Below are 23063 nucleotides of genomic sequence, written 5' to 3' on the forward strand. Positions count from 1 at the left end.
TTAATTCCTGTTTCAATACCAGCATTGCATCGAGCCCGGGTTTGGGGCTTAGTTGATGCGAGCTAGCTGACCGTGAATGAACAGCATGCCACATTTGCAGCCAAGTCTTGCTATTTTTAATGTTCAGTTAATCACTTATGCCTCTCCCTAAACAAGACACCCCTTGAACTTGAAACAAGGCAGTTTCTAAAAGGCAAAGTAGAAAAAGTGGAAGACATTCAACTAAGGTCATGCATTTTAGAACTTTATTTTCAGAGATATCAGTGCAAATGAACACCCAAAAATGAAAACAAAAAAAAGGTTTCAGGTCTTCACATGAAAAAAAATGAACCAACCTTTTTTTTTGTATTTGCAGCTACAAATTCTGAGATGCACAATGCAAATCGATGATTGTACGTCAATTCTTCACAAAAGTCCTTCCACAGAGCTTTGTTAACCAGTAACAGAAAAAAAAGAAAAGAAAAACCACAAAAATATTCAATGCACGTTTATATTCTTCACATATTTTTTTTCTTTGACTTTGTTGAACAGTCTGTGGTTATTTAAAGACCGCATCTTCTCAAAGAAACTCTCGGTGATTAAAAAAAATAATAAGAAGAAACCTATTTTTAAGACTTAACATTTCCCCCCCATCACCAATGGGGATACACAGGTAGTTCCCATGCGTCTGCATGCAACAGGCAGCAGTGAGGAGAGTCATACATTACACAACACAGCGCAGAATAGATTATCATTTACCACATAGACACATGCAAAGAACAATCCATACAGCCCCCCACCCCCCATCCCCCACCCCCCAAAAAAAATCAAAAGGGAAAAAAAAGGGCTTAACATCCTCTTCCTTTGTATGTACACCGGTACGCATATAATTCGTATTTACATATCAGAGCAATAAAAACTAGGGTAATATCTTTGCTTAAACATTACAAAATAGTCATCTTTCATCCCGAAAGTACTATTTACACAAATACATTGAACCGTTGTGAAATCGTATCAAGAACGGAAGAGACATAACAGTATGAATGTTTCCACAAAAAAAAAAAAAAAAATCACGCGACAACGTGGAGAAAGCTGGCGTGTCAAATGACAAATGAAAGGAATCAAGGGGATAGGTCATTTGAAAACAACCTGTGGTCTTCTCTTCATTATCATGCAATTCTTTTGGACATTTTTATGAATCAAGAGATGACCACGGAAACACACAACAGTCAAGAAATGGAGGGGGGAAATCACAAACTGTCAAATTCTCGACAGGTAACAATACTGACATTTTTTTTAAATCACATGCCATTTAACTATTTTGTAAAGGACAAGGAGGATTTGGCTTCAATAGTGCAAACTCTGGGTGCTCCTTGAGAAGAAATTAGGAGGAAAAGCCAATGTGCTTCATATTCAAACTTTGTGCACAAATAGAAATGGTGCGTGTTTCAAATGCAGTGGCAAGCTTCGCTTTTCAGATATTGCAGAAAACCCACACATGCGCCGTGGTGCCAGTTTACTAAAAATTACACAATCCGCTAACACACGTCCCTGAATTTGCACTGTCGAAAAAGTTAAAAAAAATTTAAAAAAGCACAAAAATTTCTGTCGGCAAAATCCCACAGTCAATTATAATACACGTTGAGCCTTGAGTTAACGTTCAACAAGGCTGGATCAGCTACAGTGTGAATATTGGTTTAGCTCAAACTGCTGGGGAGGAGAAAATAAATACAACTGAACTGAGTGCTACCATTTTTTGGAACCATCATTTTTTATTTAAATGGAAGGAAACAATTAAGACATTGCAAGGCGATATGTTAAAGAATCAAATGAATTCAGTATTTTGTTTTACTATAAAATACGAAGCATAACTTAAAAATTGTAGCGAACTCCAAGGTAATGGAAGGGGGCGGAGAAAATAGAAAAAAATAAAAATAGAAAGGGCCTGAGCATCAGTGGTGAGTTATTAATTTTGGTTGCTTCAGTTGTATATTTAGCCAAATATAGATCTTGTTTGTCATACTGAACGATTTGAAGTGTGCAATTTGAACGAGAGGGCGGCCCGGTAGCCCAGTGATTAGCACGTCGGCTTCACAGTGCAGAGGTACCGGGTTCGATTCCAGCTCCGGCCTCCCTGTGTGGAGTTTGCATGTTCTCCCCGGGCCTGCGTGGGTTTTCTCCGGGTGCTCCGGTTTCCTCCCACATTCCAAAAACATGCGTGGCAGGCTGATTGAACACTCTAAATTGTCCCTAGGTGTGAGTGTGAGTGCGAATAGTTGTTTCTGTGTGCCCTGCGATTGGCTGGCAACCGATTCAGGGTGTCCCCCGCCTACTGCCCGGAGACAGCTGGGATAGGCTCCAGCACCCCCCGCAACCCTCGTGAGGATCAAGCAGTACGGAAAATGAATGAATGAATTTGAACGAGCGCGTTTTTTTCCCCTTCACATTTGTGTCTCTCTCACAACTAATTTGGCAAGCAGTTGAAAAGAAAAAACACACACACACACACAAAAAGACTCATGTTATATTTGATAATCCAACTTCTATTCAGATGACTGAGTCAGCCTCTGGTTGTCCTGGCTGTGCTTGTCATTGTGGTTGGTTGCTGATTGTGGGCTGGAGCTTTGTTCATAGGCATGCATGTCACTGATTGGCTCTTCTTTAATTTTCACAACGGACTGCGGCGCTTCAGCCTGATTCTTTACCTCCTTTCTTAGTTGAACGCTGCCCTTTTGCAACATGTAATACAAGATAGGGTTGGAACGTGACAGCCGAGGAGATTCCGGGTTTGAGTCACAGCCCGCATCGCTCTCCTGACTATTCCATTGAACGGGGCTCTCTGGCTCCTGTTTGACAAGATTCGGCGGGTCTCTTTTGTGTGTACCTTGCCATGGCGCCGGATGATGACCGCGGGTGTTGCGAATAAGGCTATCGCTTGCAGGAGGGGTGGGCAGTGTTCTGACGTGACTCGAAACCCCCGAGTTGAGCGGACCGTGAGGGTGCCAGCTGGGCAGGTGCAGGAAGCTGTGGTGAGGGGCAGGTTGACTGAGGATGTTACCGTTAGCCTTGCCGTTGGCCTGCAGGATGGAAGGGCTGGATGAGCCACGGTGCTGCTGAGGCAACTCTTTCAGGCAGTTGTCAGAGAGCAGCAGCTGTTTGAGCACATTAAATCCACGACTCTCTCTGGTACAAGTTTCTCTCGGTGGTGTCCTGGCTAAAAACTCCTCGTCTTTCAGATGCTTCTGCTTGTCGGGCGTCACCTGAGCACCCAGAGTGGTAAAAATGTTTGTGTCACCCCTCTGAAATGCTCTTGGCGACTTGGTATTGTCCAAAGTTTGATCAGAACACAAACGTCTCTTCTTCAGACTGGGGCTGGGATACTCTCTCTTTTCCCCTTTCACCTGTCTGGTTTGCGACTCAGTCTGTGAAACAGCACTCGTATAGTATGTCGCTGTCTGATGTTTAAGCAGCTGACTAAGCAGACCATATTTTGCGATAACCTCAGCCGGTCGATGTTCTGTTTTTAAGTCCATATCTGACAGGGGGCAATGTTTTTCAAAGTTGGTCCACCTATTTCTGTTGATTATGTCTTCAGAAATGGCGGCGGATGGCCCCACTCCTTCCTCCGTTTTGACTCTAACATCTTCAGCGGGCACGTCAGCGCATTCAAAGATGTTTGAAACACTGGGGCTCCTCTCATAACTCCCCCCTTCCAACTCTGCACTCCTCCTGCCGCTCCCTTCAGGCCTTTCTTTGCGGCTGACAGAAGCCGCAGTTGAGCCTGCCCCTAGAAGAAGCTGCAACACTGTGCGCCTCTCCAAAAGATTCTCGATCTGTGAAGGTGGAGGAAATGTTTCTTTTGTATTTAAAGCAGTGCCACCTCCCACAGGTATGTCAGAGAGCGGGGTGGAGGTGGTACTCCTGTTGATTGGAGCATTGAGTCTTTCCAATAAGGATAAGGGCCTGCTGTTATCAAGCTCCTGACTCAATCCTTTGCCAGATAGGATTGGTGGGGAGGATGAAGCTATTCCAGATTGAGCCAGATTTTGTAACAGTTTACTGGCACTGAAGGCGGGCTCTGAATCCTTCCCAGCAGGGAAGGCTTTCGACTTGCACAAATCCAATGGGCTTGACTGGACCTGGGGAGAGGGAGGGTGTGGGGACAATGTAGCGCATGGGTTTCTACTAAGGGAGCACGTAGGCTGATTTGGGGCTCCAGGCTTATCGATTGGGCTTTTCGTCCTGGGCTCATCCCAGGACACAAGGTTAGGTTGACTTTGAGACATGGTAGCCATAGTTATATCAAGTGGCAAATCCTCATCTGTGTGCTTAGTTACTATATTGTTGTTTCTGCGCTCGAGCAGAAGTTGCATTAGTGTTACATTAGATTGGGACTTTAGGTCTGGGCTACTTTCATGCTCTCTGCTCTTCGCCATGTTTGAACCTGATGGCTCAGGCTTCCACTTTTTTAATATAGATTCTGTGAGTTTGTCCAAGGAGGAGGTTGAGGCAGAGGAGGAGGAATATGAAGAAATAGATGTGGAGGCAGAAGAGACAACAGCGGGCAGCGGTGAATAGACTGCATTAGTGGGTGGAGCAGAAGAATGACAAGTTAATATTGTTGCACTGGAGGAAACAGTCGTGGTGAAATTGGATACAATGTGTGTAAAGGGGGAGAATGGGGCAGAAGAGGAACACGGGGTGGAAGGTTTTGGCCCCGTATCTTGTTTTTTGGCCCAGTTTCTCATCGAAAGATCCATTGGCGAGCAGCTCGAGTAGGAAGTCTCTGCATCACTGCTGTCCTTGGTCAGGCTTTTCTCATGGGTGGAACATTCACTATCCGATGTGACTGAAGATGAGGCGCTTGGTGGTAGAACACTACAGCTATCCTCCAGGTGTCCGTTTTTTGTCAGTTTCTTCTGGTTGTTGTGGTTGTTGAGCAGCAGCAACAGCAAACTGCTGCATGTTTGAGGGGGGCGAGTTGGTCGTGAGTCAAAGCCTCGCTTTTCCCGAGAGGATTGGCTGTGAAAGTGGCTCGGAGTATGCGGAGGAGTGGGTGAGGAACTATGGGTGTGCCCACACAGCAAAGGGGGGCTCTGTGGACTGGACAAGGCCAGCCGAGGGAGTGTTGCTGTTCGCGTGTTTGTCGTTGTCACTCCATTTTGGGTTGTTAAACAACTTAATGTGTCTGGAGTCTCTGGCAAAGTCCTGCCCACACTCTGAGGCCTTTTCTCAAGGCCATGTTGCTGGTTTGCCATGGCGGCAAGTCTTTCACTGGCAGACCTTCCCGAGAGCTGGGCTTTGAGAGCATGCTCTCTGGAGTATTGCTGGAGATGAGCTTCACTGGACAACAGTAGGGCTAACTGACTACATGCAACACTGGGCTTGGGTGAAGGTGCTGGACTGGAACGTATTTTCACCATGTTGGCGACAGCTTTCAATCGGTCTGCACATGATACTGATTCAGAAGCCGTAGTGGCCGAAGGGGGTGTGGCGCTGTGTGCTGCCCGGGGTGATTCTGGTGGTCTGTCATGACTGTGTCCCCGACGACTGTAAGGGGTGTTACTGTGGTTTTGAAGTTTGCTCTTTCTCATTAAGCCCTTCAAGCGGCTTGAGGCTGTCCCATACACAGGCAGTGGCTCTTTATCTGCAGGTGGCGCAGTGGAAGGAGAGGAACACTCACTCGGCGGCTTGCTTGAGTGCTGAGACATTGCCACATTCTGAAGTCGTGAGCTGAAGGACTGAAGCAGGGAAGCCAAAAGAGTACTCTCCCCGCCATGAGGAGAATCCTCCTGTGACCCATTTTGCAGGCCTCCCGCTTGTCCATTAAGATGGACTGGTGGCGAACTCAAACACTGGTTCCCTGGATCATTCCAGGCCCCGGAGCGCAAGAGGCGGGCCTTCTTCAAGTGCTGTGAAGCACCCATGGTCGGTCCACTGTTTCCAGCCTTTGGAACTGTGGGGCCATGAGTAGGTAGCTGAAATGGACCGCCCACCTTGTCTCCCTGATCTTGGTTGCTGTGGGCAGCCTCAGACCTCCTGCTTGCTGTGGCCCCAGGCCCGGTCACCACTGGATGCATCAGTAAACCTTCCAGATAAGTTAAAACAGCTGAATCCTTGTGTGTCTCAGGGCCAGGCTCCTCCCCATGAGTCATGTTCAATTCTAGGATCCCCTTGTATGGTTCAGCAGCGCTACAAGGAAACAAATGTCAACTAAATCATCAGGTCGACAGTGCCATGTACTTCTCAAGTACCAAAAAAATGTGGCCACAAGTCAACACTGCGGAGAAACACCAACCATGTTTCAAGAAAATCCAGGCAATACTGTGGGCCTTTAACACCGTAGGTTGTCAGAATGTCTTCTTCTATGTTTCGATGAAGAACATGAGCAGTGAGAGGAATATTGCTGAAAAGATGTCTTCGCATTCCATGGCCCTGGTTGTCAGTGGTAAATCTTTGCACATCTCACGTGGGGGACCTAAAAGAGATGGAGAGAGACAAAGAAAAGGAGGAAGCGGTTAAAGGCTGGAATTGGCACTCCGCTACATCACATTCATTTCACCACCTTGTCTGCCACCGTTGTTACTTAGCAACATTTCCGACTCACTGCCCCACCGCCACCATCGCCGACACCAGTTACCCAATGGATGATAAATGTAGATTAGTTCTGTGAAGGTGGAGGAAACATTCCATTCCTATTTAAAAGAGTGCCCCAATGCCACAGTTACCCAGTGGATGATAAATGTAGATTAGTTCTGATTGGATCCAAATTGAAAATTCAAGTCTGCTACCCTGAAAACAGGTCTTGACACATAAGCCCCTCTGAGCGATTTTTTTTCCCAAGAAAAAATAGAAGTGCCCTGTAAGAGCTGTGAATATTTTTTTCATGCAGCTTGTCATTTCAGTGGATTACTCCCCCACACCACATCCTGCTCCTTCGGTACATGAGCAGCATCTCACAAGATGCAACCCTCGATCCATCCGCTCACTCACCCACTTGCATTATGTTCATATATATATATATATATATATATATATATATATATATATATATTAGAGCTGTCAGTTTAGCGTGTTTTTATTGGCATTAATTTAAATTAATTTTAACGGGATTAAATTTGATGTTGCTGTGGTATCATTTTAGTACCTGTATTAGGGTACTTCCTATGACTCTACAATTAAAAGTTAGAATTTTGGTGAAAACGATGAAATGCACATAGATACTCCAGCACCACAGAATGTTGCGGGCAAGAACCTGTATTTATCTGTAATCACATATTGGGGTTTATATCAGTAAACAATAGCGAAACAAACTGACATGATGTGATACTTGTGGACACCGAAGGTTCAAGGTGGATTATTTGTGTCCGTGACACCACACCACTGTTAGTTGAACAGCGGCGGTGACACTGGATGTGCAATGTGCCAGTTACTACGACGGTGTCAGTTGCACAGCCCTGGGTGAACTCATCACTGAACCTCCCTCGGCATGGTTTCCATGGATACAGAACACCTCCAACAGTCGTGGCCACTTTCCCATAAAGGTTAATTAATACAGAATATCCACCTCGCTTCAGCTGTCCTCACCTTAGGTGCCTGCTGAGTGGACCAACATAGTTGGTCACATGACCGGACAGCGGTCCGTGTTCATGACCAAAGGTTATGCAGTTGCCAGTCTAAATACTTAACAGAGAATTCGTGCAAGGGTCAAAACAATAACGTGGTGACTTTTTCATCAGGTTGAAATCCACCCCAGCAAACACGGGTTGTCATGACAGTAAAGGTTAACAAAGTTGTCCTTTTAACTCTCCCTTAAAAATTTGCTTAGTTTAGAACTTGGATTGCAGTTGGGAGCAAATGAGTCTGAGTAGCACTAACAAAACAGTCTGGTTAGCCATTTTTAGACCTCTTTGAAACACATACCCATAATCAATGGTGCAATGTGTAATATATAAAGAACAAAAGGTAAATAAATAAGACTGAGCGCTGGCATCAATTACTGATAAAGGCCATCTTTAAGCTGTCGACCTAAATCTGACAACAACAAACGCCAACCTGGTCATACTGGGCCATCTGACGTCTGCTGTCATGCTGCTTAGATACACAGGATTAAGGCTATTTTCCTGCCAGCGAGTTTAACACAATTTCAATAGAATGCCTCCGAAACCAACCCTTTGAGCTCCTCAACAAACCTGTACGCTCATGTCTTTTCAACTTAGATGGAAGGGAGTTTGAATATCATGACTCATTGTCTTATTTCAACAGGGGAGAAATACTATGACCTTGCCAACTGCAGTTCCCCTTGTCTGGATTTGTTCCTAGGCGACTTTAAATGCAATAAGATACAGTAGAACAGGAACACGGAGCTAGCTACTGCATCCAGTGTTGCTCATAATGTATAAATAAAAGTTCTTCAGTGACAACGCTCAGTTGTCATACATACACTGGACTCGGCTTCTAAAGCATATTGCCTCTCCATTTACTCTCTCATTCTGTGTGATGCGTGTGTTAGAATTATATGATCTCCCCTGGTGTATGCATTGAAAATGACCTTCCACATCTGTTAACATGTCACCCCTTTGGTCATGGCACCTGACTTCCATCTTTTCCCCCGACCATGGGACACCTTAGCGCCAACAAATGCTCTACAGTTCAAGGGTGATTATACATTATCCTTGAAAGTGTCAACCAATGATAGAAAAGGCACACTTCGATTTTTTTTTTTTAATGCCTACTCTCTGCCACATAAATGTGACAGGACAAGCACGGTGATGGGCAGGGCTAAAAGATTCACCAACTCAACTATATTCTTTTCTTTCTTCTGATACAAGAGCTGTTGAACAGTAAAGGTCAGAGAGCCTTTGGCTGCTTCCAAACACGAGACACCCTCATGAAAATTTGACACGGAGGCACAGATTACAGATCTAAGAATGTGACCTTCACTCCCCCCCTTCGCATGACCTCCACATGAACATACTTGCCTATGCAGTCTGCCCTTTTATCTCAAAATACAAGTTCCTCAATGACCTTCCTTGTCATGAACAATAATCCGTTGAAAATGTATGAGACCAAACATAGGAATTTATAACGGGGGAAGCTGAAGTAAAGTCTTTAAAGTCAAGGTCATTTATGTGACGAAGGCTTTTACACTTCATACAACAGCTGGTGTCCATACAAAAAGCTCTCGGCGTTAATAAAAAGTGACAATGCTGCCCGAGCAGTGTGTACTAATGTCTGACACCAGCCTGGCAGATGTGTTCTCCCTGTTGTTCAGGGAAGTCAAGGTTAAAGGAATTTTAAAAGGAGAGGCGATGCCTGAACACCAATATATCATGTAATCTGCCGCCCATCCCTGCTGCTCACACAACAACGTAGCCAACTTACACATGCAGTGTGACCGCTGTTTGCAAATTCAATATGGCATGGCATGATTAAATAAGGCAAAACAGAAGCTGCTTGACCAAATGCAGTTCTTCAAAGAGTGGAGCGCACCTCAGAGAAATGGAATGAAAAGCTCTTGTTCACCTTGAGAGGGGGGTATGGGGTAAACAAGAGAATACCTTGGCATCAAACAGCAGGAGAGCTTGGAGAGGTAAATGTTTATGTAACAAAGGTCAATCAGGACAAAACAGCACAGCAATTCAACCACAGGTAAATGCATGGCAATGCAATGAAAACTAGAGCGCACTTTTGATCGGGCCGTGAGCTAAATGAATGCTGTCATATCAAATTGTGTGTTCTATTTATTTGCTTTGACCAATCAGATGAAACCTTACAAGCATGTCACCATTCAAGAGGAGAACAGTATCTAGGGAAGGAGTTCCAGCGTGCTTTGTGAGAATTAAGTGGTTTCTGAGAACGGATAGATTACCATATATTATGAATAAATTGAGCCTGCTTAATTCGCCACATGAAAAAAAAAATCATTGGATGATTACAAATTTATTACAGATATAGTAAATATCGTAATAACATCGATTTGATATTAACACCCATTTCGCATCGCCATATTTTTCCAATATTGTGTATCCCTGCTTCTGAGCGATGTTCGCTCTTCTCTGCGCGCATGAGCGATTGCGCACTGCTCCCACCCTCTCAGCGCACAGCAAACACATGCAGCATGACATCAAATGATAAATTAGATGACCGAATGCATATACATTCTGTGGACACAGAAACCAATGATTGAACCCCACATAAATTAATACAAACTCAACAAAAATTGTTGATTGTGTGTATACAAGTAGGTAGATTTCATCCATCCATCCATTTTCTGAACCGCTTCATCCTCACAAGGTTCGCGGGGCGTGCTGGAGCCTATCCCAGCCGTCTTCGGGCAGTAGGCGGGGGACACCCTGAATCGGTTGCTAGCCAATGGCAGGGCAAACACAGACGAACAACCATTCGCACTCACAATCACACCTAGGGACAATTTAGAGTGTTGAATCAGCCTGCTATGCCTGTTTTTGGAATGTGGGAGGAAACCGGAGTACCCGGAGAAAACCCACGCAGGCCCGGGACGAACGAGCAAAATACCCCCAGGGAGGCCAGAGGCGGGATCGAACCCACGTCCTCTGCACTGTGAGGTCGATGCGCGAACCACTGTACCACCAGGCCGCCCTTAAGGTAAGTTTGTAAATTATTATTTTTTTAACTTCCTCTGAACTGCTCGGTATGAAACGTACTAAGTTTGAGCGTAAGGATTTGGCAATTGATGCATTCAGATGAGTCATCTGAATGGGACCCACATAAGTAGTGATATATTACACCCCTCCGCTTCTCTTGACCGGTTTGGAACGATATGCTTACAAAAACATTTGCATCTATAGTAAATATTTGTGTGCCATTTGCAAGACCCACCCAAGGGCCATTTCCTGAGTGGCTGCAAATTAGTGCATCAATTAAACACACGCACACATTCTTTCTTAATGAGCCGTGGCTGCCATCAATCGCGACGCGATTTATTCCAATTGGACTCCGAGGTTATCTTTTACTTACATCGTCTTTCCAAAATGGTGCTCATTTCCCTTCTGATCCAACCCAAATTTTCCATTTGGAAACACCGTAGCTAGAAATAAGAAGAGCCGCTTTCCCCAAAGCCAGCACGCCTAAAGACAGAGCGAGGCATTTTGATGCAGAATGCAGCAGTGATGTCGGAGGGAAATGGGCCACTTTGCAATTGAGATCAAATGTCCCACTGCCAGGCTGCCCCGAGAGCAAGGTAAAACCAGCTAAAATCCTTGGCCTTTAATGAATCATTTTCATAATATCCTTGGCATCAGCCCTTAAGAGGCCTTTTGCCATGAGTCAGCAAGATGTCTGTCTTTATGAGTATTGCTTCTTTTCCTCCCCCTTTTTCCTTGAGTAATTTGGGATGCGCCAAAGAGGTCTAAAAGACAGGGGAAAAAAGACAGAGGACATATTTTGACATATTCACCTTTAAAAAAAAAACAACTAAGTGATTTTGTTCTGTGTGATGATAGAGTATGTATCTGTTGCCTAAACAGGTTTGGTAAAATGATTCCCCCCAAAAATGTGTTCAAGTTTCACAACAGAGACAAGTCCTACACCGTCGATCCCAGTTAAAGAAAATTAATTCAAATAGATACATTTAACCCAATCAGGTATGTAACAATTACTGGTAACCTTTAACAATAAAGTATCAAGCGGTGACGGTCCAGCTGGCCAAGCGGAGCTGAACCCAAGCCAATGAACAGGAGACTTCAATCAGATTAGTGCTGCGTCTGATCCCGATGCCCGACCCACTACTCACACACGAGTAGCTTTTGAAAGCAAGGAAAGAATACCCTATTTCTTCGGACACTGGAACATAATCTAAATTATTAACGAATGGAATAACTACATTTAAATGCAAGTTTGCAGCTTGGTGATGAAATACGAGTGTTACATACTGTACAGGTCTCGGATTCTGGGTATAATTTACAATGTTGTTCTTTTAACTCATTCAGTACCAGCCAATTCTGGACCTACTCTGAAAAGATGTTTAAAAACACCTTTGGGAGTGAATGAGTTAAAGACATGTAGAAGACTTTTTTTTTAACACAACCCACCGAGGTTCGTAGTTAGGACCCATAGCAACGCACTTAACAAAGAAAATGCTTTTGTTCAGCAATCTCCGGCAAGTGACGTCACTTACAGAATCACCAGTCAGCCATTGTTGATTGCCCCATTAAGCTAATCAATGAATAATGTTTCTGAAAAGATTCAATTCAAAGTATTATAATTGTACATGGATGTAATCCGGTACAAAAACATTCCAACTATATGAATGCATGGTTGGCATCCTCTGGAATGGTTAACAACTAACAATGCTGCCGATATAATGTGTGGCGTGGCCAACAACGCAACATAACCACCTTAGCAATGACAATGGAGGACACCAACCAAAGATGATTTGTGCTGTCAGTGCTTGTGGGAATACATGGATCAAGTAGGTTATCCCAATTTATAGCACGGCACAACATCGAATTGCAAACAATAACGCTAGTTTTTGCAATTCAGCCTATATAGTTGACCATTCTTCCAATTTCTTTCGTCTCAACTCCATGTTCGGCCGTTCAGGAACAACAATATCCGCATCCTGAGCATCAGGGCTCGTACATGTGTGGTCCTAAGTACATCTTGCCAACAACCGCCTCGAACTCTTCAAGCACATGGATCCCCTTAGGTAAATTTGTAACGTCACTTTCTAAATTCCCGACTGTCTTTGTACACTTTCCATAGTGAGCCTTGCTATTAAAGTGATGTCACACTTCTGGGTTTGACACTCGTCAGGATCTCATTTCGGGAAATTTTATAAAACACATTTTTCATCCTTCAGTTAATGTATTTTGTTTCATTACTTGTGACCTCACAGTTTACCTTTAAGCAATCTAAACTAGCCATTTTCATGAGTAAACAGTGATTTTGAGTATAGTGACACAAAATGTGTTTGCCAATCATTAACCTTGGACAAGGCAACTTGATTACGTGAGAGTTTATCATGGAGACGCCCTTCAGACTAAACACAAGTCAATGTCCAATATTTCCTATTTGGGGCAAAATAAGTAGATTCATCCGATGCAGAAACTGAGTTCGTCCTTTACTTTGTTACAGCAATAAAGGTGTAACCCCTGATCGGCTGTTCCTCTTAGCCCTATATGGAATATTAGACAATGTAATTTACGAGAAAGGACAACAGATTAAATAATAAAATTACGGACAACGTGGAATTCAGAATCCGTGATCTACATTCCAGGCCAGCGAATGATTGATATAGTTTAGAATGTGGTACAGTTTGCAGCAAGGAGACATGAACAGGTTTGACTACAATCTGCCAGAAAGTCAAATACAGGATATCCTCTTTGTAACCTTCAGTGCTGGATGGAGACCAATTTAGCAAACACACTTAAGAATAGCTACTGAAAGGAGAGCAGATGATAATTTATATTTCATATTTGTATTGCTCCTTTTATTTAAATATGGAATGATGGAAGACTCTGGATTTCTGGTGCCTTTGACCAATAACTATAGAATCACATTCACCAGGAATTAGACCTGACAGTGCTGAGAAAGAATCAAAGCAGCTAGTCAACCACAGCTCCATTGTTATCGTTGTTGGAGAAAATTATGAGTTAAAAAAAAAGAAAAAATACCAGTGGAACACTACACCAAATAATAATCCACATTATCTACTGGAGGGTTCTCGGTCATTTGTGTTTGACAAAATGTCTTTTATGATATATCTTTTTTATTTTAATAATATAACTATCAATTCGTTAGGAAGAAAATTCTGGGCTCATCACCATGTCGGTCACGGTTTCCTTTTTCATAACACAACAATACAGCTGGATAAGCAGAGGTTTACAGCAAGGAACACCTTCAACTGGATATCCACATAAACACCAAGGACTTCGGGTATTGAGTGTTTTCCCCTTTAACAGTCATTGAGTGTTAAATCATACAGTGTGGCAGACAAGGCCAGCGCCCAACTGCAGTCAGACAATTTTTTTTTTTTTTTGTTGAAATGAAAAGGAGATTAAGCTGAGACCGAAAACCACGCAATGATGATCACAACAAAAGGTGCTTAGAGGACAGGTAAAAATAATGCTTCATGAGCCAAATGCTAACATTTCCTATTCTACTCTGCTTGGCAGGTAAAGACACACATCATGCTCCCGTACCTTGTCATCCTTAGCAGTGGAGGGTGATACAGGTAAAGTGCAGTAATCAATTTGCTCTACTGGCAAAAGTGCCCCTTTGGAATACTAATCAGGCTTGCACCCTCCCCTCTTGTTCTCACTATTCATCCGATGTGCTCCCCCCCCTCTTTCACCTTTCTCATGACTTGCCCCCCACCGCACCCACGTGCCCCAGACCTGACCAAACGCTAAAGCAGGGCGAGCTGTCTTCTGCACAGATAACTGCTGCCACTAATCAAGCCTACGTGCACTGGGGCATGGGATTAAAAGAGTGTGCGCAGCTTGATTTAGGCAGTGAATGGTTTTACATACACATACACCTGGAACGGGTCAAAATACAAAACTACAAGAGCGCCACCAGGGTCCTAGAAACACCCACATGCAAAATGCAACACACAAGGTCAACTTTGTAAGCTAATATTAGGCGAGCATTCACTGGTTATAAAAGAACACACACAGGAAGATTAAATCTAAATTTACTCAGCCGGTCAAAATGGAACTCAGCGTGAGCAGCCCATCGGTTATCAGACATGTCGCACAGTGAACCGCAGTATGTCGCGAGTCAAAATTTGAAATCGACAACTGTGGATTGACGACCACGTACTTGCGCATATGAGGTAAACCGATGGCGTCCAGTTTGATTGAGAGAGTGAGTCAACAGCACCCGACGCATCCGTGGGGATGGTTCATTATGTATAAAACAAATGCCATTAATCGCTCTTAACAAGGGGACACAACCTAACCTTGACTGTCTCGCAGAACGGGGTGAGGGCATGGAAATATCTACACTGAAATTGAAATTCATCACATGAACGGTTCGCTCTATCACTGTCCGTGTCGGAGATCGGGGTGAAAGTATGGGCAAGCCAAAAGTCGTGCAGAAGCTGCTTAAAACACATCATTCTGATTTTTTTTTTTCCATTTAAGAAGAAGATCAGAGGAGTTGCAAATACATTCACACATAAATGCCGCAGTGCTGGGGGCGCATGGCCTTGACATCCTGACATGGGCAGAGGGAGGGAAAGGGAAGAGGAGGCTGGGCCGATCCTGTCATGTCACACTTGTCATTTGTCTGATCACCCACCCACCTAGCCACCAAGCCCAGCCACCTGGCAGACCCCCTCCCATCCTCACCCCCACCTTTGTGCGACCTCGTCCTCCGCTGACCTGATCCACCCTCCTCCCCCACCTGTGAGCACAGAGCCCGCCCCCGCTGGCTCCGCCCCCTCTGCAGTCCTCGCACCCCGTCTTCCCACCCCCTTGTGCTCTGCTGCTCCCCCCTCCCCTCCCCATCCGCCTCTTTCTCCCCCGCGGCTGTGCAGCAAGGTCAGGCAGGTCACAGTGTCCTCATCTGTAATCCGCTGCCATTCGTCAGCAGCCCCAGCCCAGGAGGAGAGAGAGGAGGGTAGGCGCTACAACGAGGGGAGAATGCCCAATTAGGCAGCTGTCACACACACACACACACAGACACACACACACACACACACACACACACACACACGCTCGCACAACAGAACATTACAGAGGGAGTGAAGGAGGGAGACTGCAAGAACCTACTGTCCACAGAAGGGAAAGATAGGGCTGAACACTTTCAGCTGCAAGTGTATTGGTTTGCTGTGAAAGAGTTGTGGGGGTCAGCTACAGTTTAGACATGTATGACTATTATCTGAGGCCTGTCAACAAAATGGGCAGCAAGGTACCCTGGGGAGACAGTAGCGCGATGACATTTGAAGTCAAGCAGATTAGTTTTGACAAAATGAAATGAGTGTTGAGCATTACCTGTAACGACAAGCCGAAACATATAATCCTGCAACTGTGGCTGGATGCTACTTAGATGCAAGACACTCAGTAGCATCCAGCCGGTTGGAGCAACCGGAGCTGTTGTTTTTTTTTTGCTCCGGTTGGCCATGAAAACAAAGGTCAGGTCAACATGTACCGAACTACAGTGGCCTCTTAAGATTCTCTTCAATCCTTAACTCGGAGCAGATACCAAATGACTGACAAATATCCTATAATTGGATCATCTATCACCTGTAAACAGACATCTGTTTTGAGTAACGGCGAAACTAATAAGCAAAAAAACCGAAACTGATACGATTCCATCACATGGACGCAGCAGGAAGATTTATGTTACAGAAATTCATTGCTCAAGCCTGTACTTATTGATTGCACAGTCAAATGTTCTTATTTACTTTAATCAAAGAAAAGCATTATCATGGTTCAATGCCAGCTGGGTTGATATAGGGGGTCTGATTAAAGACCTTGGGGCAGGCGGGTACTGTGGGGTGCAGAGTACAGCAGACGTTTTTCCTCCTTCTATTCCCAAAGTTCATGAGGGTTCAGAAGCACTTCAAATGTGTCTTTGAGTGCTTGATGGCCAAAAGGATTGTGGCACAAGTGTGGGGGACACTTATCCAGTAAATCCTGTCTGAGAGGTGGACAGTGAATCGCGCCTATAACGAGACGTAACACAGTCGATGTGAATGTACTGTGAGACGAAAAGACGAATTCCACATTTAATGGTCATCATTTTTCTATCAGCATATCCATCTTATTCCTATGCCCCATAAGCCTTCATGTGAAATAGGTGCGCAACTTCTGGTTTGGCGAAATCATCTTTTTTTTTTCTTCTCAGGTCTCAGGGATAAGGTGGGTAGATTAAGCCTTTAGAAGCATGTTTGTGGAATAATCAGACATTATTAATGAACATTTTGGAGATTCATGTGCACATTTTTTGTCAATTACAAGGTTTGTCAATGACAAGGTTCTCAATTAGATTCGAATCAAGTTCTTTGGAATCCTCAAGAACATCTCCGGCATCTCCGGAATATGCAAAGAATCTTTTAAAAGTCTGCATGGCTGCAGTACCCATCTCTGTGATTATTATTTTAATGACTCATTGACTATGTTTACGTGCAGTCAATATTCCAGTTATTGGAGAAACAATTATAGTTATGTTCAACACGGGCCCAGTTAGACAAGGACATTTAGCAACGGTACGATTGGTACGAGACACGTTCAGCTCAAGGGTGGTTGCTGTTGGCTCAATGGTGACCAATGTCTGTTCTAGCGTAAATGCTATCCCCGTAAGCGAAAATGCTATCCCCGTACATTATATCTGATACTTATGTTGGCCCTTGTGAAGATATATAAACTGTGCTGTTCGGCAAACAAATGGACTTCCACTCTCACAGCCAATGTGTCATGGTGTGATTATTTTCCACAAAAGGGTTAGGGTAAATATTCCTGTTTCTGAAAAATTCAGAACAACCCACTCGAAAACATGAGTGGACAGAGTTAATCATGTATGCATGTTGTGATAAATGGTGATATCCCGATCAAAAGCGTGACGTACAGATAACGTCACAACGCAAATAGACGTCATTTCCGCTTCTTAATTTCTACCGTCAAATATGACACATTATATTCATGTAACTCACAACATTAGGAAAGCAGCCGGTTTGCATTTCGCCGGGTTCTGCAACTATTGGCAGTTTTCATGGTTGGACGACTCCCAACAATTATTTTTTCGAAATTTGATTCACAAGTGAACTATGTCGCAATGTTGCAGTTTAAACAGTCAATCAAATAAGCCACGCTGCAACACGTGAACAAATGCGATTTTCCAGGTCTGAAGTGAGATCCAAACAAGAGCCAAAAGTCCGCCACCAAGCTGTATCAACACAGTTGACGGGAATGTCCCTTTTCTTTCAACAATACAAATACATTAAACACATACCACATTGAATACAAAAAATATTGTTATGTGGTATTAAAAAAAAGAAGAGTCACAACTGTGCTAACACTGACCACGAAAATTAGCCAAACCACGAGACCAATAAACATGAACTGTTTTTTTAAAAAGACTGAAAAGTATTCCATATTGATCAATCGATAATTATTGATTTGTTTTCCTTTTTTACTATTCATAAAAAAGACCCGGAGTAAAAAGGTTTAGATAATTTTATTTTAACACATAATATTTAAGCTTAAATAAGAAGTCAAAGCACCTCTGAAAAAGTCAAATAAACTGGTAAATATATAGATTACATTACCGCTGCTTCACAGTGCAGAGGTACCGGGTTCGATTCCAGCTCCGGCCTCCCTGTGTGGAGTTTGCATGTTCTCCCCGGGCCTGCGTGGGTTTTCTCCGGGTACTCCAGTTTCCTCCCACATTCCAAAAATATGCATGGCTGGCTGATTGAACACTCTGAATTGTCCCTAGGTGTGTGTGTGAGTGCGAATGGTTGTTCGTCTCTGTGTGCCCTGCGATTGGTTGGCAACCGATTCAGGGTGTCCCCCGGACAACATGAGGTTCAAGCGGCTCGGAAGATGAATGAATGAATGAATGTTTTACAATAATGTGCTCAATTGGCAGGGTGATATGGCGAAAAAATGTTTCACAATATAAATACTTCATATTAGTTAACATGGAATTATTTTTTACTACACACACATACTGGTATACTGTATATATATATATATGAGAGAGAGAGAGAGACAGAGAGAGAGCGAGAGAGACAAAGCCTCACAATTATACGGCCTCTCCTTTATTTCTCACCCGTTTACTGTATTTGTATCAATACAATTCAGCTAAAGCATCCGGGGCATTCCACTTCTTCCTTGGCAATCAATCCGTGTCGTTTGTGAATCAATCAAGAATAAGACAGTGAAGTTCAGTACCATTTATGTCGGTGATACTCAAAAGCAAATCCTAAAGGTCCACTAATACATGTTTTCAATGAGTTAAAAGTCCATTTATTGAGGTCAGTGAGCCCATGCTTTAATACTGAAATATATCAAATAAAATCTCTTCATTCTCTGTACCCAAAAACAAATCATGACCCATGTCTCAAATATATCAGGAGGGGGATAAGAACGCTATTCTTTTTGAATATAAGCACAGAGAACGACAAAAAAGAAGAAACTATTGGGGCTTCACACTTGGGAGTGAGGAAAAGAAAATCCAAATAAACTTATGCAAGTGAACCCAAAGATAGGATAAATAGTCACAAAAATAAAGTGATTACATTTGCAAACAACCCACATTTGTGGAGATGAACGTATTTTCCTTCACAATAACTGACTTTGGAGCCTTTTCTGCAGGCTGCCTGTGTATCGTTGGGATGAAGACAAGTCCTGTTCAACATGTGCTGACCCAACCAGAACACAGTGAAAGGGGGGTGTTGGGGAATACTGTAAATCACTTCGGGCACGCCTACCACGTGGCAGGTTCCAACATCGTGCGCCTCAGCCTAACACATTGATGGTTGTCTGTGCAGTGAGCTGTGTGAAGAGCGGCTTGTGTCTGTCTATACTACACTGTGAACGCCCAATCTTGTCTGATCTTGTAAAGCGTTATAACAGGACGGGGGCAAAAAATAGGCGGCCGGATGAAGCCCTGGGGCTGCCTAATGAGTACCCTCGATAACATCAGGGGTCACAGTTTTTCCATTGCAGCGCATTGGTATGTATGTGGCAGGAAGTCGGCGACTGGACTTGGTTTGCAGTTCAGTCTCATTCGGTTGAGTCGGGGCACGGCGGGCCTTAGTGGGGGTGGGAGATTGAATTTGAAAGCTGACACGTCATGATTTTACTTTTACAGGTAACCTTGCATCAAAATTCTTTCCTTATTATATCCGATTTTTAAGGCTGACTATCCATAATTTTGAGCAAGTGTTCAAAAGTGGCCGTGTTCAGACTGGGCTATGTCGCTGACCCATCTGAGAGGTTGCTGTCGCAACGATGTCAGAATGGAGCCGTCCTCCAGCACGTGGAGTGTTCGACATCGTATAGTTGCAACAGGCGCTATCTACCCACCGACCGATAAGGAATTACGTTTCCTCCTCTGTCCACGGACTGTTGTTTCTATTTCTTCAATGTGCTCTATTCTTTACCGCTGCTCACTTCGACTGGGGCGCTCTGCTCTGGCGCATTGGGTCACACGTCGCATAGAGTGATGTCATGAACGTTAAATCGGATTTGTGTGTTTGGAGCTGTTCAAACGGAGATGGATCCGGTCCAAAATCGGCTAACGAAACGACTGCTCGAATGTGCTTTCCATTCCTTGCAAAAATCAGATTTCATGTGCTTTGTTCAGACTACAAAACGGCCATCCAGGGGGGGTGGCATGGCTCAGCGGTACGTACAGTGGTCGTCTACCAAGCCAGAAGTTGGGGGTTCGATGCCTGGCCCTTGTGACAATGTCGAATTGTCCTTGAGCAATATAGTGAACCCCAACTTGTGGCTGATGCCGAGTCATCAGTCGGGAAATAAAGAAACAGTGAAAACAGGAAATGCTTTGAGGATCCAAGTTAGAAAAAACTATAAAAGAGACAGCCCATCCAGTTCCAATTTGGATGGATTAAACATCGGATTTTGGCTGACAAGGCAGATGAGTCTGAGCAGTAGAAAAAATGTACTCTGCATTAAAAATAAAAAATAAAAAAACTTGGCTTGCAACTGCAAAAGCATTTCTGTAAATTAAATGTAAAAATGTTTCATAGAAACATAGGCACAGGCACATGTAACACTAAAGAATTTAAAATATCAGATGGTGTAGGAGTCTGGCAGCAAGACACTTCACAGAGTGTTCTCAATGGACCTCATTTACTCACCGTGCACGCGCACAAATTCGTGCACAAAACGTGCATACGCAATAATAAATCATTCTCTGAGCACAGGCACAGTTATGATTGAGTTTTTGAATATATAAGGCAGGAAACAACACCTTTTTGGTCTGTCCCACTACTTTGCATGGAAGCCGGCACTGTTGATTCATTCATTCCATTTTGTTGCCGTTTGGAATGCCGGTTGAGATGCGTCAAGAAATTGTCATCTTCCCTTTACATTTCACTCAGGACTTGCAAAGGCGATCCATTGCAACATTTTGTCGACACGATCTCCAACCGGGATGACGTACATGAGCGAAACATGAATACCGGTAGTAAAAAATAACATGAAAATACCAATATAGCTGATCGCACAGCAGACACATCGATTCAATCAATGTATAGTTACACCCTTCTTGTTTCCCATATCGCATTAAGGAGAACAGAAACCTAATCGGAGCAATGCTTATTTACATATTAAATATTTTTCAATAGAAACGTGAAATCAAACCGCTCAAAATCTGTTATTACTGACCAACAAAAATAGCTTGGAAAAAGGTATCCATTTTCAACCCTAATCATTTTGCAAATCGTATAAAGGGAAAATAAAAGATTACTTTAAAAAAAAAAACTTCAAATATTAAAAAGGGAGCTTTATCTTCTTTGAGGGAACTTTGACGACTACGTTTTTTTATAGCAAGCCTTTTGACAACACCACATGCTCCAAATTCGACAAAGTAGAAAGCTGATGCTGTGACCTACAAAGTTGCTCTTGTATATTTGAGTCCAACTTTTTGCTCTCGTAGGACAAAAGGGTCATGAGGGTAGCTCTCGAACGGACAGCGTAAGCTGCAACCTCATTGATCAACGGACACACAAACACTGTAAACAAGACTTACCGCCATCCACCAAACTATCCAGTTGCAGCTTTCATCAATATTTGCATCGACTGACAATATATTCATGTAATTAATTACCTTCATGGTTGTTGTTTCTGACTGAATATTCAAAGGTGGCAACATTTCTAAACACTGATTAGGTAATAAAGGTAGTAGAAGCGTATTAACTTAAGACATAACTGAATGATGTACCCGTAAGTAGAGCTGAACTTCTTTTCTGCAGCAATCACAGTGACCTTGACCTTTGACCACTAAGATAAATTCCGTTCAACATTCAGTCAAAACGATGACCTGATTATCTAGTGCCAAATAGAAAAATCCCATCAAGGCATTCCTGAGATATCAAGCTGCAGCTGACATGGCGATCATCACAGAGGAATGTCAATGTCACAAGACACAATAAATTAGCATTTCGGCAGTGACTATATGTGTATTCACATAAAACTAATAGGACTAAAAGATTGCAGATTATTCTCAACTACAATACGGATAATTAATATTTAAGATGACTGCTTACTTTCTGTTTTTAATTGTTACAAAGAGCAACAGGGCAACCAGACTACTTAAGTGGTTTGGGCTGAATTCATATGAATTGTTTCACTGGAAAGTAAAATGTAGGTCTCAATATAAGGGTTAACAGAGAAACTTGTCAGAACATTCTAAGGATAATTTCAGTTATTTTTTTTCATATTTTGTCTAGAGCGAGGGTGGGCTAAATACGGCCCGCGGGCCAGATCCGGCCCGTTGGTCTTTTTAATCCGGCCCGCCGAAGATTGGTGCACAATTGAGGTTTGTTTGCATTCATTTCGTTTGGACTTGTAATGACAGGTATTTCAAAACCAGGTGGCACAGTTACTTCAAGTTGCAGAGCACAGGCAGGGAGGGGAAAACGAAGAAAGAGGGACAGAGTAATGACCATGGAAGGGAAAGTGATATGTATCTGATTAAACAAAGCGGGTAACAAAGTACGAAATGTTCACGAGACGCCTGGAGTTGGAAAGACTCAAATCTACGAGACTTTGAAAAACAAGGAAGCAATTCTTACTCAGTCCGATTCTGGCAATTTCCATGCTGAGTGAATTGCTTGTGGCTCGAGTAAATGAACATTACATAGAATGGTTTGATTGTTATCATGTTAAAAAATTTCCACAAACTGGACTGCGAATAAGAGTCGGAGAGCAGTCAAATGTGTAGAGCATGAACAACAGGGGGCTCAGTACACATCCTTGAGGAGAACCGGTGCTGAGTGTGATGGTGGAGGAGAAAGTTACATTATTACTGGCATACGAAGACATTGTGCTATCTTCTTTATTTTCTATTTCTATTTCTAACTTTTGGCCCGGCCCTCCAAAATATTTTCTGCCTCTCATTTG

General features: G+C 43.4%; 1 protein-coding gene across 2 annotated transcripts in view; it reads right to left on the reverse strand.

Annotated features, from left to right (window-relative positions):
* Nucleotides 1–223: 223 nt before the first annotated feature.
* nrip1b (nuclear receptor interacting protein 1b) overlaps nt 224–23063 on the reverse strand; it is a 44635-nt gene continuing 21795 nt past the window's right edge. For both annotated transcript variants that reach the window (XM_052046223.1, XM_052046224.1), the window contains exons 2-3: nt 6278–6457; nt 224–6171 (exon numbers count right to left, since the gene is read on the reverse strand). In XM_052046223.1, the coding sequence (XP_051902183.1) occupies nt 2523–6171; nt 6278–6405 (3777 nt within the window). In that variant the 5' untranslated portion in view covers nt 6406–6457 and the 3' untranslated portion in view covers nt 224–2522. The remainder of the gene's footprint in view (nt 6172–6277; nt 6458–23063) is intronic.

Source organism: Hippocampus zosterae, chromosome 16 (assembly GCF_025434085.1).
Source record: "Hippocampus zosterae strain Florida chromosome 16, ASM2543408v3, whole genome shotgun sequence".
Lineage (NCBI taxonomy): Eukaryota > Metazoa > Chordata > Actinopteri > Syngnathiformes > Syngnathidae > Hippocampus > Hippocampus zosterae.